Source organism: Venturia canescens, chromosome 8, assembly GCF_019457755.1.
Source record: "Venturia canescens isolate UGA chromosome 8, ASM1945775v1, whole genome shotgun sequence".
Lineage (NCBI taxonomy): Eukaryota > Metazoa > Arthropoda > Insecta > Hymenoptera > Ichneumonidae > Venturia > Venturia canescens.
In genome coordinates this window covers 22,172,444-22,192,211 of record NC_057428.1, presented here as the reverse complement: position 1 = coordinate 22,192,211, position 19,768 = coordinate 22,172,444, and the positions used below count along the sequence as shown (strand labels likewise).

The window sequence follows — 19,768 nt, the reverse complement described above, 5'->3', positions numbered from 1 at the left end:
CGCGCGGCGCTGCCTCTTCTCATCTTCTTTCGTAAGTTTTTATTCATTTTTTCATCTTTCGTACTTATTTAGATTTGATATTCTTATCCATAAGCACTGCTGTACTAACAATCGTAATTGCATCACCGTGCGATGACACTTTACCCGCCTCGAAATATGAGATCCTTCTTATTTCGTTGGAATAATTTAATGTCTACATCAAAATCAAATAAGTAGTGGATGGTGAAGAAACCATATAACGTGAGTTTTGTCGTGAGTCTCGTTGTTGTAGCTCGTCCGTATAGCGCGGCTCGTAAAATTTTATTTTCAACTACGATAATTCAGCTAGGGTGAAAAACTTGGATGAATATTTTGATTTATTTTTTATATACGTACCGTGCAATATACAGTGATAGCCGAGATAATCGCGATGAAGAATTCTTAAATTTGTTTCTATAATTGTGGAGTTTAGTGGCGAGTGCGTTGCGGTGTGAGAATAAAATATATATAAACGAAATAAACATGTCATTCGATTGAATGACATCGTTTCGTAACAGTCAAACGCGGTGTGTATTGAAATTGAAACGTTTTTGCGGAAGCAGGGAATGCTCGCGGAAGAAAAATAAAAGTCTGCTCTCAACGTTGCCAATAATATATATTTTTCAACGCGCACGATTTCGTCGTATTATCTTGAAAAGTTGAACGCATCCGTTACAATATTTTATTCGCTATTATAAAAAGAAATTCGGCGCTCTCAACCGACTACGTTTATGCATACACGTGGTGAAGCAAGCATTTTTGGCTACACTTTTAATCAACGCTGATACCTATTGGCCCATTTTTCTCAACATATTAAAATATGCGAGAGATGTTTTTATAATCTAAAAAAATGTTAGAGTCAAATGAAAGGTGATGTTTTTTTTTGTTTAAATAATCCATCGCAAAATAATATTTGCGTATACGATGTGTTGTTTATCATAATGCAATTCTTAACGTACACTTGCAAAACTGGCAATTGAGAGTTCCATCATTCCTCCAGCGGTAAGTTCGCAGGGAGTATTGGCCATGTGTATTATCATCATGAATGCGAGTTTAGTCTTTCCTCGTAGTCGGTACCAATCGACGGTGTACGCAACTTTGCCGATTTCTCCGCTCTGCGAATATTATATGTGTCTATAACGCCGTGCGCCGTACAATTTTACGCTTGTTCATACCAATTGAATAAAAAAATAAAAATTTCGAAACTTTTGCGAAACAAGAATAATGGTGTAATACGGGAGTATACATTATACAGGAGATATGGAGAATATAATATAGTAAATTTGTCGTTCGTGTGTATTAGGGTGCTTTTTTTTCAGCGACATTTTTTTTTTTTCACTCCCATCTCGCCTTTTTGTAGGGAATACCTTAAAAAAAAATCCCTGAAAATTTGAGCCCTTAATATTAATTTTAAGTACTCGCCCAAGGCGTACAAAGATTTCCCCTTTAAAATACACGTAAAATTCGATTTTTCTTCTTAAAAGTTCTACAGCTCAGAGGCATTTAATGGTACAACCTTGGTCGATGAGCGGATTTATTCAGAATTAAATGCTCTACAAAAGTGTCCATTGTGGCGTAATTGTAACTCGAACTGGCAAGGTCGTACGGGTCACTTAACCCAATTTTTTCATGAAATTCTCGTTTTTTTGCCTCTATCTCGTAAATGACGAGAGATACAGAAAAAATAGGAATGACAAACTTGGTGGAAATTCAATTTCCTACAAAAAAGTATTGAAGCACCAAATCGCTACCATCGATATTTCTTAAGATATTGGGCTTTTAAGTTGAGGTAGTATGGAATTTTCATGAATTATTGAGCTGGATTGTATAAGTTGTTAATTTATTATTCTTAATTGTCACTTAAATCATTAAATATTTATTTGTTAAGTTGCAAATGATTGAAAAGTTGAATAACTGAACGTTTTGAAACTGAAATTCGAAAAAAAAAAACATTTTCAAAGTGCTTAAAAATTTTTTTTTCACTTTTCACGGATTTTTCAATTGATTTTCCCCTGATTCTTCTAATTTATTTACCAGTAATTGAATACCTATAAAGTTCTAGTTGAAAATATGTTGTATATACGCAAAATATTTCAATATTATTTTATATCTATATATCTTGTCTTGCTTATATATAACATATTTTCAACTAGAACTTTATCGGTATTCAATGACTGGTAAATAAATTCGAAGAATCAGGGGAAAATCAATTGAAAAATTCGTGAAAAGTAAAAAAAAAAAAATCTAAGCACTTTGAAAATGTTTTTTTTTTTCGAATTTCAGTTTCAAAACGTTCAGTTATTCAACTTTTCAATCATTTGCAACTTAACAAATAAATATTTGATGATTTAAGTGACAATAAAGAATAATAAATTAACAACTTATACAATTTAGCTCAATAATTCATGAAAATTCCATACTACCTCAACTTAAAAGCCCAATATCTCAAGAAATATTGATGTTAGCGATTTGGTGCTTGAATACTTTTTTGTAGGAAATTGAATTTCCTCCAAGTTTGTCATTCCTATTTTTTCTGTATCTCTCGTCATTTACGAGATAGAGGCAAAAAAACGAGAATTTCATGAAAAAATTGGGTTAAGTGACCCGTACGACCTTGCCAGTTCGAGTTACAATTACGCCACAATGGACACTTTTGTAGAGCATTTAATTCTGAATAAATCCGCTCATCGACCAAGGTTGTACCATTAAATGCCTCTGAGCTGTAGAACTTTTAAGAAGAAAAATCGAATTTTACGTGTATTTTAAAGGGGAAATCTTTGTACGCCTTGGGCGAGTACTAAAATTAATATTAAGGGCTCAAATTTTCAGGGATTTTTTTTTAAGGTATTCCCTACAAAAAGGCGAGATGGGAGTGAAAAAAAAAATGTCGCTGAAAAAAAAGCACCCTAGTGTGTATTCAACTAATCGTGCTGCTTGCGCGTGAAAAAATTAATTTTTTATTCACATTAGCCTGCTGAGAGTCGGTAAGTAGGTAATTTGTTGCAAAAAAAAAAAATCACCTGTTCTCTCAAGACCTCACCGAATCGGCAGAATAAAAACAAGTTGAAGGCAAATGCGATAAGCAGTATCAAATACGTAAATGTACCCATGAAATCACTATTATTCTGATCCTAAAATCAATCCAAAACGATGATTAACTCGGCGGTTCGACGCGCATGATTGGGCGTATACGTTTTTTTATATTCAATATCGTTAGCGCGCTGTAATGCAGTTTGACTCTTACCGCTACAATTATAATATCGTATTCGATGAAGCAAATGATGAGCGTCGAAGCTACGACTTCCATCAAAAATATTTCTTTCAAAGCTTCTTCAATAGTTATGGTAAATCTATATATTATATAGGTATATATAATGACGACAATTCTTCAATAACAGCAACAGGTTCAATGGGCATATACAGTAAATAAATGTTTGACGAAAAATAAAAATTGTTGTATATTTTTACCGGATAAGCCCGCGCGAGCAGGCGACCTACTTGATCAATCGAACATGCTTTTTCACGATGATTCTGATTCGCTCTTTGATGACGCGGTCGTCAGCGTTAGTTTTTTCGGTTATTTGATTGGAAAAATCTTCAAGATTCCATACGACGATTCGAATTTGTCCACACGTATGACTGACGAGTACAACGGCGAGAATGCAAACGACGGTCGTGACGGTATAATGAAATAGACCCGACATAAAGTTCATTGTGAATATCAATTCGTAAATGACGTTGGCTTGAACGTCTAAAAAAATGTCTGTACCCGGGAATGGTCGTGGTCTGACAGTTTCGTTTTTCGCGTTCAACCGAGTCCCCGACAACAACGGCATTATCAAGAAATACGCGATCGCACTTGCGTACATAAAAAAAATACAGGCAACCGTTGAAAGGTGTGAAAAACGTACGTGTTTCTTCATGATATCGTGCTCTTTTGGATTTTCGATATTTCCCCGCCAATCCTTCTCCATGTGTCGGATACAAAGACCAAGCGTACGCGAGCGAAGTACCAATACCAAATGCATTATAATATTCGCCGTTTGAAATGTAATTGGCCCTAGCAATATAATCATTTCAAAATGATCTACCGGTCGTAAAATAATGTGACAACAAACCGGTAGGGTTAGCGTTATCATCGATATCGAGGCAAATGGTAAAATTAATTTCGACAAGTATTTTTCGAATCTCGTTGGTTCTGTTACGATGAGGTCCCAAATACCGAGAATTCGGAGTAGCCATCGTATATACCGTATCGAATAATTAAAATCATTCTCTCGATGCTTTTCTTCACCCGTTGGGCTTGATTTTGCATGAACAACAGCCGCCGGCGGACGTTCATCGTTCATCTCGAAATTCGTATACGCGGGGCGCACTTATCAAACTTTGATTCACCACGCGAGCAACAGTCGTTTCAACGACAAAACTCGAGGGTCCCATTTTCAACAGTCTTATAATAACTCTTCATCGGACTGAATTTTTTTCTTCACCACTGCAGGAGATACGTACCTGCACGTGCGCGCGCCAAGTCTCCTTCATTATTCATGCCTTCCCATTGTCCCAGCACATATGCACCGTCGTCGTTGCTGCGCTCAACCGCGCGGCGTCGAAACGCGTTAATAGGTAACAAGAAAACTTGAGAAACTCAACAAAAAGAAGGAATTTTTATGAATCGTTTATGTGCATGGTATGCGCCGCGACAAACCGCGCGCACCTCCTTGATTTGGTCGTCGTTACGCCTCGTCTAAACCTCCCCCCCCCCCCCCCCCCATACTTTTTAACCAAAAACTTTTCATCCCTTTACCTTTATCTCGTTCTATATCGATTCTTATTGAATCTCTTCTCGCGCGCATGCCCCGGTACAGAGTCACAACTCGACGGTCATGGTGGAACGACATATATCGATATAGCTCGAATCGCTTCTCGCTGTTTTAGCGAATTTATAAAAAGTTCAGTACGCGGTGGCAATGAAATGTTTTTTTCATCGAGCAGTGCGGTATATCATCATCGCGCGTCAGTTTGTCTACAATCGCTTTGATGTGTGAAGTTTGAGAATTTCGCGCTCAATTGTAAGAAAATGATTCAACGGTACATATAAGGGATTTGTCTCGCTGTGATCGGAATTGTATACCTACGGCCGAGCTCCTCATTGAAAAACTATGAAAAAGTGAATATATACGTTTGCGGGTTGAGTATTTGCTTTTGCTTAGGAAAATGTTGATGTGGATAACCGTTCGTTGGAACGATCATTTTTGGCTCGTTCGATTCTCGATAGAACATTTATTCTCTGGCATTTAGGCCATAATTATTTCACGAGATAATTCTGCTCGGGAGTGCGATTTGAAAAATCATTCAATCACCTGTTTCCAGTAAAAAAAAAATGTGGATTGTCGAGCTTGTGCGATTTGTAGTCGAATGATAAATTTGCACGCTTCGATTTAAAAATTGAAATAAAAATAATACTCCTGCATTTATTCAAAAATATCCGAACGTGCGAGTAAAGTTTTTTATACACAAGTGAATCCCAGGAGCTTCGCATCGCTATAATTTTCCTTTTTTTTTGTATATTTTTATTTGTCGCAAATATTCAGCAAATAATTAAAAATTTCATGCACAACCGAATAAACGCACCAAATTATTTCCAAAATTTGATAGGTTTATTATTGTTCGCCGAACGGCGAATACACGTATAAGAGTATTGAATGATGGAAATTCGACAAGTTCTGTCCATTGATATCAGCCCATTGTTCTCATCATATTGAGATAAGCGACCGATGTTTTCGATATCTGTAATGCGGAATGTCGGGTAGAAGTTACGGCGGCTCGTATGTTGAAAAATTTTCAAATTTCTCAGTTTAGCCTACGACAAAATGCGTACATACACTCGCAAAATTGGCAATGGACAGTTCCATTATTCCTCCAGCAGTAAGTTTGCAAGGATATCGAGCGGTATTCATTATCATTATAAAGTCGAGTTGGATCCTGTTTGGTAATTTATACCAATCTATCATGTATGCAACTGTTCCGACTCGCTGACACTGCGTGGAAATTTGACAAAGTATGTAATCATAATAATAAAATCGTAGTGAAAATAAGTTAATTTTTTCAATGTTTATCGGCCGATTTAAAATGCTGCGATGAAAATACCTGGCTTTTCAATACTTCACCGAATTGACAGTATAGAAACAAATTGAACGTGAATGAGGCAAGAAGCATAACGTACGAAATCATTTCCAAACGATCAACGCTCGTGTGTTCCTAGCAGAATAATGCAGTTTTATAGTTTCTGCATGCTTCCGCGAGCTTGCTTTCGTTGAGTGACGTTTTTTTTCTCTCTCTCAATTAACAATAATCCGCATGCTTACCAGCGCGATAATAATGTCGTATTCGATGAAACACATAATCAAAGTCGAAGAGACAACTTCAATGAGGAATATTTCTTTCAAAGCATTCTCAATATTTTCGACGAATCTGCCGGTCGAAAAAATTGAAATAAACCCATTGAATGAGATTATATCGCTAAATGTGTATGATTGTATCGATTATATCGTACTTGAGTAACCTAACGTGTCTCAGAATGATGAATTTTATACGTTCCGTCATGAAACGACGGAGAGACTTTTTTTCCGCCGCGGAACCGGAATGTTGGAAATTATTCACGAGATTCCATATGATTACTTGAATTTGTCCGCAAGCATGACTGACGAGTATTATAGCGAGATGGCACACCGCGGTAATAACGGTATAATGAAAAATTGCCGATACAAAATTAATGACAAAAACTATTTCGTAAATAACGTTTGCTTGAACATCGAGAAAAATGTCGGTCCCCGGAAACGGGCGTGGTCTGAGCGTTTCGTTGAATTCGCTTATAGTATTTTCTGCCATTAACGGCATTATCAATGAATAGCAAAGCGCCGCGGTATACATAAATGTAATACAGGCGATGGTCAGAGTGTGCGAAAAACGAGCGTGCCTCCTCATAATGCGTCGCTCCGTTGAATTTTCAATTCTTCTTCAATCAATTTCTATGTGTCGAATGCAAGTCCTTATCGTATCCGAGCGCATTATTGTCGTCAAATACATGAAAATATTGGCAGTTTGAGAAACTATCGGCCCGAGTAACACAATGAGTTCTAGATGATCGATCGGCCGTGTAATGACGTGCGAATAAATCGGTAACGTCAGGCTTATCATTGCTAACAAGACGAGGGGTACTATCACTCGTGATAAATATTTCTCGATTTTCATCGATTTCGTCGCTACGAGATGCCAAATACCGAGTATTCGTAGCAACCATCGCGTATATCGTAAAGCCTCTTCGAAATCAACTTTCCAATTTTTATTTTTATAGGATGAGGATTTATTCGCTCTGTTCATCGAGTAGTCGTCACTGTCACCAATCATATTAAAGTCTGCGTGATATTATATCAAACGAAATCAACGCCGAATTTTGTTTCTCGTCTTTGAAACTTATTGGCACGACCGATTTTGTTCATTCAGGGTTTACTACTAGCCAGCATTAGAGCTAGTCAGCAGCCAACTCTCGTTGGAATTATGTTTGCGAGCGTGGAAGACGAGATCAGTTTTACGAGCAGCGTGTAACCGGTAAATAAATAATAAAGATTGTAAGAGAGGAAATGAAATGATAATTAACTTGTTAGCGCCGCCCATGTGTTTGACGCGCGCGATACACATGCGCGCAACGTAACTCTTTCGTGATTGGGAGAATCGCTCATTCGCTTTCGGGACTTTTTCAACAACACTTTACAATCCCTTCTTTTTTAGGCAACCCCCCCCCCCCCCCCCGCCCTTGCGCCGCGATTATCGAACGACGCGGCTACTTTGTTTTACCGTTTTTCTATATACCGCGACCGTTCATTCGACCTATTACTGTCGAAGGTATACGCAAATCTTGTAAACTCGCCCCAGTACAAAAGTCGAGGGGGTATCTACGATAAAAAACATTCGAGTTTGGTCGCGAAAAATCGCTACTCAAAATACATGGATATATGTAAGTTTTATATACATCTTTTTCTCAAAATTTTTTTTAAGAAAAATATTCAAGAGCTTCCTCCTTCCTTCGTCGTAATTATTTTTCTTCTTTTTTTCAATTCCTTCGTCTTCTTTTGAGAGCAGGAGTTGCGTAAGCGCAATCTATCCAGCAGCAGCAGCAGCAGTATCCCGATGAGATTATTTTTTTCTTTTGCGGCTACGAATGAATTAAAGGCGGTGCAAGTGCGACGAAAAACTAATCTGTCGTGCTCCCGTACGCGGTTCAACCAAACAAAAAACATTTTAACAAACGCCCTATTTTGCCCTATCTGTATACACGCGTATTTGAAAATAAAAGGCTTCAATATTCCATTAGCGATATACGCATTTATTAATATGCATGTTCGGCGAAGTAAAAAAAATTCAAAGGTATCTTCCTTTTACCACGCGACGAGTTGGCATGCATATATTTTTCTACGGATCATTTGTTCGCCATTCGTCGATTATAGGCCGAGAAGTAAAACAGTTGATGATGCATGTTGAATCTGCCGCATGCTTGGGCGCATAAAACAAAAGCAAAAATATAGTGCGCGCGTTGAGTTTAGCATCGTTCGCAGTGGCTCATCGTCGAGTACATTTTTTACTTCATTCGGTCATGGTGCGAAGCATGTTCAAATAGCCAAACGAAGTTCTCATTATCTTTAGAAAAAAGAAAACTGGAGTAGTGGCATGAGTTCGTTCGATAGAAAGATCTGAAATACGGAACAAGTGTGCAATTGCAAGAAAACAACAACGGACGCGATGAGGTACTCACGTTTCCGAAGGTTGATATCGAGAGTTCTATTATCCGTCCAGCTGTGAGTCTACGCGGATAGTGCGCCATAGTAATGAGCATGACAAGAGTGAGTCCAGTTTTGCCTGGTAGCGTGTACCATTCGGTCATGTAAGCTGCTTTCCCGACAGCCTCGCACTGTCATGGTGTTGAGCGCATTCAAGAAAATCGTTGATAATGATGGTACATATATGCTCTAAGGAAAACGGTGACGCGATCGCCGAACACAAATTTTTCCGTTAAATTCAAACTACCAATTACCTTTTCCTTCAGTAGCTCACCGATTCGGCAAAAGATGAATATGTTGAAAGATAGAGAGATCAGCAAGGTCGTGTATGATACAGAGGCCATGATACTCGTGTTTTTTCGCTCCTGAAATACACTAATTTCTCAACTGCGTGCACGCGGCATTACAATAATTAATAACATTCGAATATTTTCTTTCGCGAATGTTAGATTTTACAAAGTATACACGCAACGGGTTGAACGTGGGCGAATGATACGATCTTTACTTATTAGATAGTTTTCAATAAGCGAGATTAAATCTTTCTTCTCAAGCGCGATTCGAGATAACCGCGTGACCCGAATGGCGCCCATAAATTTATTGACGCTTGATTTTTACCGTTATAAACATGTATGCTACCAAACATATTATGAGAGTTGCCGCGACCACTTCAATGAGACACAACTCTCGCAGAACTTGGTCGATTTTCGAGGCAAATCTGAGAGCAGAAAGTAAAAAAAAAAACGTAACAGTAATATCCTGTGCAAGCGTAGGTATCCGCCACGAGGTTGAAAAAAAAAAATGGCTCACCTCAGTACCCGAACGTGGATTCGTATGATAAAAGAGATGCCTCGCTGTAGGCTATTTTGATCGATATATTTTCCATTTTCTTGACCAACGAGGCGCTCCAGTCTCGACATGACGATCTGTATTTGTCCACAAGCGTGACAAACGAGTACAGCCGCAAGATTGCAAATTGCGCTGATGATAGCGGATACGTAAAAAATGGAAAGACAACTGATAAATACAACGATTTCGTAATTGTGACCGGCGCGAAGATCGACGTAAATGTCGATACCGGGTACGGTGATTGGCCTGATGGTTTGATTTAGCGCATTTACTTTTCGGGGTGAGACGAATGGTAAAGTATTGTAAAATATAGTGCCGCTGTATAAACACAATACGCATATCAACGTTAGATTACGTCCGACCCGCAAATTTTTCATCATTATTTCACGATCCTCGTCGGTCTCGATTCTTTGCCAATCGGTTTTCATGTGTTGAATACAAAATTTAATTGCGTCCCGTCGTGATATGAGAATGAGATTTTTGAGAACGCTCGACGCGCGGAAGCTCAATGGTGCGAGCAAAAGGAGAAATTGACTCGGAGTGAGATCCCGAAAAATCGGTATCGATACGAGTGGTATCAGGAGCAACGTTATTACGACCGATGGGAATGGCATGAGAAATTTCGAGACCAACTTCTCGATTCTCGACGCGTCCGATATTACATACGGCCAAATGCCCAACAACGTTAAAAACCAACGAGTATATTGCATCGAAAGATTTACATCCGCGGCATAATTTTTGTTCGATATCTTCTCATCAACCGATCGCTCGGTTGCGTTATCCCGATCCGACATGATACGCTCAGCGGTCTGTGTTTCGCGCAAACTGCATCTCATCGCGCACGCTTTCTACCCTTTTTTTATTTCTATCTGATGCGCAATTATGCATTCATCATTCGCGGTGACACACAACAGTGATGTTTTGTCATATGAATTTAAGCTCCGAGCTGCGCAAGTCCGCCTCTGTCGTATACACGTTTCTCATCCCCTTGCTGCTGCTATGTTGCCGCTTCGTTGTATCTCGAATAAAAATGGCATTGCCCCTTCTACTTTTCATTGTACGCGCGTAACAAAAGAAATTACGGAAAAAGCGTTTGCGCGTACATTTATCCCTCTTATCTTATGGCCTCCTATGTGTTTTTTTTTCTTTTTTTTTTTCACTCGATTTCTACTTGTCATTTAAAGTTAGTTCCAGCGTGCACCACCGACTATTTTATAGATTTTATTTCAGACACCTCGCAGCACCGGTCGAGAGTGAAACAATCAGTCCACTTGCAACTTTTCTCAGTATAACGAGTGACCAGAATCGATGGTGTTATTGGCGAACGAATGGAAACCGGTGCGCCCCATAACGAGAGTTAACAATTTCTGTTTTTTGGGTGTTGCCTCGCCTTGCTCGGATACAACGTATATTTGTGAAAGAGAAAAGGATATTCTTCAGTCGAATATCGTTGGACAAATGCGAGTGAGCGCTAATGAAGAGTCAACCCATTTCTCGTTCTTGCGAGTGATATTTTTATCCTACGTCAAATACTCCGATGAGCATCAGTGTTGTCCAAGTAAGTTCGTGACACGCGCCCATGTAGCCGAATATGAATTTTTTATTCAAACAAAAGTGTGCTTGTGCCGCGACTCGTTATTGCTGCAATTTTTATATTCTGCGCTCATATAATTTTACGTGCGTGTGCACCGCCGGCGCCTTATTTTTTTACTCATTTTTTTTTCTCGTCGCAGAGACGCGACGAGAAAAAAACATTACACACAAACTTGGCGTGCATGGTTTTCAAATGGAAGCTTAGCGAAGAGACAATTGTTCAAATATACTATGAAATCAATAATTAATTAGTTTCAAAGATTGTGAAAAAAACCGATCCTCTAATGAAATAGGAGATATAATGATTTTTTAAACAATATAGATAACTGTAATTTATGAATAAAATTGAACATTCAAATGAACGCGGATAAAGAAATTAAATGAATTAATCCATTTATATGCCTCAATTTTGTACGGATAGATACGGCTATTCTTTCATGCACTCGTTTCTCCGTACACTAATTTTTTTATCAACTGGGCGGACGCTTGGATGAATTACACAAGTACTTGAAATGGACAAACAAATGGTTATAAGCCGTAAAGATTGATTTGAAAAAAGAAAACGCGTTAGATAGGAAGCATTTGGAATAATGAGTGTATCAGTCGAGCTAATCAAGGATGGATATTTTTTTTTATGTACAAATCACGGAATCTCACGTCGAACTACTTGATAATGTGGATCATCTCTCCCACTCTCTGATCGTCGCTAGAAATCACCATCGCATTCGCGTCTCGCAGTTTAATGTCGTTCTTTCTTTCTCATTTCTTACATGTTTGTTGTTTCATTTTAATACAAGAAATGTTTACTTGCATCCATAGAGTAAAAAGTAAAAAAAAAAAAAAATCATAGTTGGATGGATAAGGAATGGCAAATTAAAAAACAATTACATTAGTGGATATTCATGTTTGCCTCAGATATATGGACGGATGAGGAATTCCTTCGCCGAGCTTCCATATTTAAAAACCATGCACGCCAAATTTGTGTGAAATTTTCACACATACGAAATGCGCATGCTTATGAAATTAGCCAACTAGATACGATTCCATAAGATCGTCGTATAGGAGCGTTATACTACGTGTCATATTACTGGTTACTATCTGGATGGTACCCAGTGCCACATTGGCGGTGTATAATCTTGGATGTTACTGAGTAACATCCGAGATAGTACTGAGTAGCATCTGAATAGTAACCAGTGCTACCCACATAGTATTGAGTTGAATCTGAAATTTTATTTTTTTTCGGATGACACTGAGTACCATCTGGCTTGGTAACGAGTACTATTTTATTTTTTCCGTGTATACGCTTGCGGGTTGAGTAGTATAGCACGCTTTTGCTTATGAAAATGTTGATATGCATAATCGTTCGTTGAAACGATCATTTTTGGCTCATTCGATTCTCGATAGAACATTTATTCTCCGGCATTTAGGCCATAATTATTTAACGAAATATTCTTGCTGTGATTTGAAAAATCATTCAATCACCTGTTTCCAGTAAAAAAAATGTGCATTGTCGAGCTTGTGCGATTTGTAGTCGAATGATAAATTTGCACGCTTCGATTTGAAAATTGAAATAAAAATAATACTCCTGCATTTATTCAAAAATATCCGAACGTGCGAGTAAAGTTTTTTATACACAAGTGAATCCCAGGATAGCTTCGCATCGCTATAATTTTCCTTCGTTTTTGTATACTTTTATTTATCGCAATTATCCAGCAACACAATTAAAAATTCCATGCACAATCGAATAAATGCACCAAATTATTTCCAAAAATTTGATAGTTTTATTGTTGTTCGCCGAACGGCGAATACACGTATAAGAGTGTTGAACGATGAAAATTCAAAAAGTTCCGTCCATTGACATCAGCCCATTGTTCTCATCATATTGAGAAAAGCGACCGATGTTTTCGATATCTGTAATGCGGAATGCCGGGTAGAAGTTACGGCTTGTGTTGAAAAATTTTAAAATTTCTCGGCTTAGCCTACAACAAAATGCGTACATACACTCGCAAAATTGGCAATGGACAGTTCCATTATTCCTCCAGCAGTAAGTTTGCAAGGATATCGAGCGGTATTCATTATCATTATAAAGTCGAGTTGGATCCTGTTTGGTAATTTATACCAATCTATCATGTATGCAATTGTTCCGACTCGCTGACACTGCGTGGAAAGTTGACAAAGTATGTAATCATAATAATAAAATCGTAGTGAAAATAAGTTAATTTTTTCAATGTTTATCGGCCGATTTAAAATGCTGCGATGAAAATACCTGGCTATTCAATACTTCACCGAATTGACAGTATAGAAACAAATTGAACGTGAATGAGGCAAGAAGCATAACGTACGAAATCATTTCCAAACGATCAACGCTCGTGTGTTCCTAGCAGAATAATGCAGTTTTATAGTTTCTGCATGCTTTCGCGAGCAGCTTGCTTTCGTTGAGTGACGTTTTTGTCTCTCTCTCAATTAACAATAATCCGCATGCTTACCAGCGCGATAATAATGTCGTATTCGATGAAACACATAATCAAAGTCGAAGAGACAACTTCAATGAGGAATATTTCTTTCAAAGCTTTCTCAATATTTTCGACGAATCTGCTGGTCGAAAAAATTGAAATAAACCCATTGAATGAGATTGGCGAGGTGAAATAAATATGCTAAACAAAAGGTAAATCGACTTTTATGCAGGGAATATATTGATCATAAATTTGATTATATATCGTGCTTGAGTAACCTGACGTGTCTCAGAACGATGAATCTTATACGTTCCGTCATGAAACGACGGAGAGGCTTTTTTTCCGCCGCGGAAGCGGAATGTTGGAAATTATTCTCGAGATTCCATATGATTACTTGAATTTGTCCACAAGCATGACTGACGAGTATTATAGCGAGATGGCACACCGCGGTAATAACGGTATCATGGAAAAGCGCCGATATAAAATTCATTGCAAAAACTATTTCGTAAATAACGTTTGCTTGAGCATCGATAAAAATATCGGTCCCCGGAACCGGGAGTGGTCTGAGCGTTTCGTTGAATTCGTTTATCGTATTTCCTGCCATCAACGGCATTATCAATGAATAGCAAAGCGCCGCGGTATACATAAATATAATACAGGCGATGGTCAGAGTGTGCGAAAAACGAGCGTGCCTCCTCATAATACGTCGCTCCGTTGAATTTTCAATTCTTTTCCAATCAATTTCTATGTGTCGAATGCAAGCCCTTATCGTATCCGAGCGCATTATTGTCGTCAAATACATGAAAATATTGGCAGTTTGAGCAACTATCGGCCCGAGTAACACAATGAGTTCTAGATGATCGATCGGCCGTGTAATGACGTGCGAATAAATCGGTAACGTCAGGCTTATCATTGCTAACAAGACGAGGGGTACTATCACTCGTGATAAATATTTCTCGATTTTCATCGATTTCGTCGCTACGAGATGCCAAATACCGAGTATTCGTAGCAACCATCGCGTATATCGTAAAGCCTCTTCGAAATCACCTTTCCAATTTGTATTTTTATCGGATGAAGATTTATTCGCTCTGCTCATCGAGCAGTTGTCACTGTCACCAATCATATTAAAGTCCGTGTTATATTATATCAAATGAAATCAACGCCGAATTTTATTTCTCGTCTTTGAAACTTATTGGCGCGACTGATTTTTTTCATTCGGGGTTTACTATTAAATTGATGATACGAGCCCTAATGCTAGCCAGCATTGTAGAGAGCTAGTCAGCAGGCAACTTTCGTTGGAATTATGGTTGCGAGCGCGGAAGATGAGATAAGTCTTACGAGCAGCGTGTAAGAGGTAAATAAATAATAAAGGCAATAAAATAAATCATAAACGTTGCGCGCGCGCGCGATACACATGCGCGCAACATAACTCCTTCGTGATTGGAAGAATCGCTCATTCCCTTTCGGGACTTTTTCAACAACACTTTACAATCCCTTCTTTTTTATACAACCCCCCCCCCCCCCCTCCCTTGCGCCCCGACTATCGAACGACGCGGCTACTTTGTTTTACCGTTTTTCTACCGCGACCTTTCATTCGACCTGTTACTGTCGAAGGTATACGCGACTCTTGTAAACTCGCTCCGGTACAAAAGTCGAGGGGGTATATCTACGTTGCAAAATATTCGAGTTTCGTCGAAAAATCGCTACTCAAAATACATGGATATACGTAAGTTTTATCTACATCTTTATTTCAAAATGTTTTTTAAGAAAAACCATTCATGAGCTTCCTCCTTCCTTCGTCGTAATTAGCAGTATGCCGATGAGATTATTTTTTTTCTTTCGCGGCTACGAATAAATTCAAGGTAGTGTAAGTGCATTTACTAATATGCATGTGCGGCGCGAATTGCATATATTTTTTTACGGACCATTTGTTCGCCATTCGTCGATTATAGGCCGAGAAGTACAACAGTCGATGATGTATGTTGAATCTGATGCATGCTTGGGCGCGTAAACCAAAAGCAAAAATATAGTGCCCGCGTTCGTTCGCAGTGGTTCATCATCGAGTACATTTTTTACTTCATTCGGTCATGATGCCAAACGAAGCTCTCATTATCTTTAGAAAAAAGAAAATTAGAATGGCATGAGTTCGTTCGATAGGAAGATCTGAAATACACGGAACAAGTGTGTGCAATTGCAAGAAAACAACAACGCATGAGGCACTCACGTTTCCGAAGGTTGATATCAAGAGTTCTATTATCCGTATAGCGGTGAGTCTACGCGGATAATGCGCCATATATAGTAATGAGCATGACGAGAGTGAGTCCAGTTTTGCCTGATGTAAGCTGCTTTCCCGATATATAGCCTCGCACTGTCATGGTGTTGAGCGCATTCAAGAAAATCATTGATAATGATGGTATATATGCTCTAAGGAAAACGGGGACGCGATCGCCGCGAACACGAATTTTTCCGTTAAATTCAAACTATCAATTACCTTTTCCTTCAGTAGCTCACCGATTCGGCAAAAGATGAATATGTTGAAAGATAGAGAGATCAGTAAGGTCGTGTATGATAGAGAGACCATGATATTCATGTTTTTTCGCTCCTGAAATACACTAATTTCTCAACTGCGTGTACGCGGCATTACAATAATTAATAGCATTCGAATATTTTCTTACGCGAATTACTTGTTAGATTTTACAAAGTATACACGCAACTATTAGATAGTTTTCAATAAGCGAGATTAAATCTTTCTTCTCAAGCGTGACTCGAATCGCGCTCATAAATTCATTGACGCTTGATTTTTACCCTTATAAACATGTATGTTACCAAACATATTATGAGAGTTACCGCGACCATGCACTTCAATGAGACCACAACTCTCGCAGAACTTGGTCGATTTTCGAGGCAAATCTGAGAGCAGAAAGTAAAAAAAAAGTAACAGGAATATTCTGTGGGTTGCATCGCATACACGGCACAGTAATAAGCGACAAATATAATGAGTCAAGTGTAGGTATCTGCCTACTGACGTATTCTAATTATGAAAGGGCAAGCGTACTCGCGCCCACATTTATGTATAGTTTTTTTTCTGCTAGTACAGAGTTTTTGCTCGCGATACCGAAGGCCTGTTCGCGATCATATATATTTATCAAGTTACAAATGCGCAAGTCCTCCATTTCTTTTGCAATGTTCTCACTGCGATATGCGCCTGTTTGAAGCGTGGGCGTGACCATTCCTTCTATCCACCTTCAACGGTGAAACATTGAAGAGATTAGAGGAAAAAACTCTTGAATATTTCTTACATTCGCGCGTTCACGGCCCCTCCCTCCCACCCTGCTCCTCCTTTTTCTTTGGTCCACTCGCTCGACGACTCCCTCCCCCCCCCCCCCGCCCTTCTATTCTTCTCCGCTCTCGCTTGTATTTGAGAACAAGAAAAATAAAAATGTCCCACCTCGACTGTACAGGGAGGAGAGGCTATTTCATTGATTTCGTGCATGATAGCAAACCGCTCTGGACGCTGATCATGCGTCAAAGTATATATACAATTTTTCAACTATACATCATCGCGCATTGTACACTTTTTTTTTTATTATACTTTATATATGGTGAGTCGTTAAATTTTTAGCATTGATCGCATATATAGACGCGTCTTACCAAATATCTCCTGGACATTCTATCTTTTATTTAATCAACTACTGTTTAATATAATACGTGCATTAAGTTCGAAATAAAATATATGCGTGTTATAGCGAAGCATTCAAAGATGTTTTGACAAAGCCATAATCTACTCATGACGCGAGAGGCGGCGGGTAACGGCGGGTCGTGTTGAATCAGTCAGCAGCTTGTGAAAAAGTCCGTAGCATATTTTGATACACTATCGATGTTTTCATAATCTAAAAAAAAGTACCGATTGATTAGGAATAATAATTTGGTCGAATCTTCAGCGAGATCATACATTCGCGTATATTTTTCGGGCGCTTACGACTCCAAAAGTGTTGATCGATAGTTCAATTAACCCCCCGGCGGTTACTTTACGAGCAGGGTAGTTGGCAATCGCTATTATTAGGATCATGGAAAGTTTATTTTTCTTTGGTATTCGGTACCATTCGATCATATATGCAGCTTTTCCAACTTGTTGAAACTGTTTGAATAAAGTTATTGGCTTTTATTGCACTTTTATGTCTCGTATAGCGAAGATGCGAGCTTACGCTCCTTCGCGAATATGCATTGGTTACCTGATCTTTGAGGAGTTCGCCGATATAGCAGAACATGTATATGTTGTAAGTGTACGATACGAGCAGCAAAGAAAATGTAACGGTTTGGCTAACCCCGAGAGATTTCCATTCCTGAAGTGTTTGCAGATTCGTTAATCCCAGCATCGAATATAACAAATGGTTCGTTTGGATTTGAATAACAATTTGAATGAAACTTTCGTCCACCAAATTTGACAATAAGAAAGGAATTTATATTTTTCATAAAGGAAATTAAAATATAATATATACGTATAAATTTAATTTATTTTTTCTGCGTACCACGACGTAATATTCGAGCAGGCATAATATCAGCGTAGCAGTTACGACTTCGACCAGGCATATCTCCTTCAAAATCTGATCGATTATCGTAGACAGTCTTGATGCGCGCGAGAAATAAGAAAAAGTAAAAAATAAGATATAGAAAAAAGGAAAGAAATGCGATAATATATCATGGAGAAATATAGTGTTGATTTACCGTAAACCTCGGACGTGACGCAAAACAAGGAAAGAAATGCGTCTCTCGATTTCTCTTTCATTCGTCGCATCGTTGTTGATATGATCGAATAATTTTTCAAGTCGTGACACAACGATTTGCGCTTGTCCGCACGTGTGATTAACGAAAAGAGCTGTGAGATTGACCGCGGTGAGGGTAACTGTAAATCTGATAAATGCGGAGAAGCAAATGGTGCAAAAAATAATTTCGTAAGTTGGAGTTATTTGTGGATCAAGGAAAAAATCATATCCGGGATAAACGATAGGTCGTATAGTTTCGTTGCGGGAATTTAGGCTCGGTCCTTTAATCAATGGCATAACAGCGTGTAAAAAAACTCCACCGGAATACAGTAGGAGGCCCGAAGCTGCGGTTATGACGTGTTCGACTTTTACATTTTTAATCATGATCGTTCGATCGTGATGACCAACGACGTTCATCCAATCGGATTCCATGTGTTTTAAACAGAATTTAATATTCTTTGAGTGATATATGATGAAAGCGTATTTTAGAACACTGGCGACACAAGGTGAGAAGTAACCGAGGCTGACTCGGGCACTCGCGAAATCGCGAACTCGCAAGCTGATGTGGAGTCCAGTTGGTACGAGTAAAAACGCCATGCTCACCAGACACAGAATCACCGATATCCTTGATAAGAGCTTCGACTTTAATGAAGTATCGTTCGTAACCATTTGCCAAATACCAAGAATTTCTAGTAGCCGTTTCGTATACCGAAGCATATATTTTATATCAGATTCGTAATTATTGTTTGAGATTTTTTCCGATACCGTGGACCTTTCATTGTTCTCAAGTGCTGACATCGCGTTCCAACTTTATTGTTGCTCGCTCGCTCGCAAATGCGACTGATATACGACTGAGAAAATTGTTGATGCCCGCGTTGTTTCCGCCTGCCCCGGTGCTCTGCTCATTTACTTTTTTTTTTTTCACAAAACTCATTCGATAAAATAAAAATCATTTTTCACTCGTGAATTTATAATGAGTCTTATGCATTGAAAAATCGCTCAGTATGCACAACTTCTTTTTCCTCTTTTTTGTTTTATTTCTCTTCGTTTATTCTACCTATATCCATGCAAAATTATCGATCACGAGGGTAGGGGATAGCAAAAATTTTTATGCGCTTCAACAGCCACTCCCACGCAACTCCTTCTCCTCCTCCTACTCCTGTGTTCGCATTTTGGATGTTTACAATGTTATTCGCATCGCTATAAGCTATCACAAGCAGTATATCAGTACCCCTTCAAACGTTAACCCCCCTTTCGGAGT

The 19,768-nt window shown here is 38.7% G+C and overlaps 4 protein-coding genes and 1 pseudogene across 9 annotated transcripts; all 5 read right to left on the bottom strand.

The window, feature by feature from the left end:
* Positions 1-663: 663 nt before the first annotated feature.
* Positions 664-4,367, bottom strand: LOC122415273 (uncharacterized). The gene is made up of 5 exons (XM_043427256.1): positions 3,517-4,367; positions 3,263-3,368; positions 3,039-3,149; positions 978-1,133; positions 664-860 (listed from the first exon to the last, which is right to left on the bottom strand). The coding sequence occupies exons 1-5, from the start codon at positions 4,365-4,367 to the stop codon at positions 807-809; spliced, it is 1,278 nt and encodes a 425-aa protein (XP_043283191.1). The 3' UTR covers positions 664-806.
* Positions 4,368-5,754: 1,387 nt separating this feature from the next.
* Positions 5,755-7,425, bottom strand: LOC122415272 (odorant receptor 22c-like; annotated as a pseudogene).
* Positions 7,426-8,449: 1,024 nt separating this feature from the next.
* On the bottom strand, positions 8,450-10,862 carry LOC122414732 (odorant receptor 4-like). Of its 5 annotated transcripts, none has more exons than XM_043426293.1 (5): positions 9,660-10,862; positions 9,468-9,567; positions 9,107-9,217; positions 8,828-9,041; positions 8,450-8,765 (listed from the first exon to the last, which is right to left on the bottom strand). In XM_043426293.1, the coding sequence occupies exons 1-4, from the start codon at positions 10,532-10,534 to the stop codon at positions 8,877-8,879; spliced, it is 1,251 nt and encodes a 416-aa protein (XP_043282228.1). In that variant the 5' UTR covers positions 10,535-10,862; the 3' UTR covers positions 8,450-8,765; positions 8,828-8,876. The 5 variants fall into 5 exon arrangements, with proteins under 5 accessions (XP_043282228.1, XP_043282229.1, XP_043282226.1 ...); XM_043426294.1 differs by having other exon boundaries at positions 8,450-8,712; XM_043426291.1 differs by having other exon boundaries at positions 8,828-8,983.
* A 2,289-nt stretch (positions 10,863-13,151) lies between these two features.
* LOC122415271 (uncharacterized) lies at positions 13,152-14,867 on the bottom strand. The gene is made up of 5 exons (XM_043427255.1): positions 14,014-14,867; positions 13,778-13,883; positions 13,558-13,668; positions 13,293-13,448; positions 13,152-13,202 (listed from the first exon to the last, which is right to left on the bottom strand). The coding sequence occupies exons 1-5, from the start codon at positions 14,865-14,867 to the stop codon at positions 13,152-13,154; spliced, it is 1,278 nt and encodes a 425-aa protein (XP_043283190.1).
* Positions 14,868-17,409: 2,542 nt separating this feature from the next.
* On the bottom strand, positions 17,410-19,342 carry LOC122414733 (odorant receptor 22c-like). Of its 2 annotated transcripts, none has more exons than XM_043426295.1 (5): positions 18,470-19,342; positions 18,274-18,370; positions 17,977-18,087; positions 17,697-17,882; positions 17,410-17,634 (listed from the first exon to the last, which is right to left on the bottom strand). In XM_043426295.1, exons 1-5 carry the CDS (start codon positions 19,303-19,305, stop codon positions 17,572-17,574), a joined length of 1,293 nt encoding a protein of 430 aa, XP_043282230.1. In that variant the 5' UTR covers positions 19,306-19,342; the 3' UTR covers positions 17,410-17,571. The 2 variants fall into 2 exon arrangements, with proteins under 2 accessions (XP_043282230.1, XP_043282231.1); XM_043426296.1 differs by having other exon boundaries at positions 17,724-17,882.
* Between the last annotated feature and the right edge of the window lie 426 nt (positions 19,343-19,768).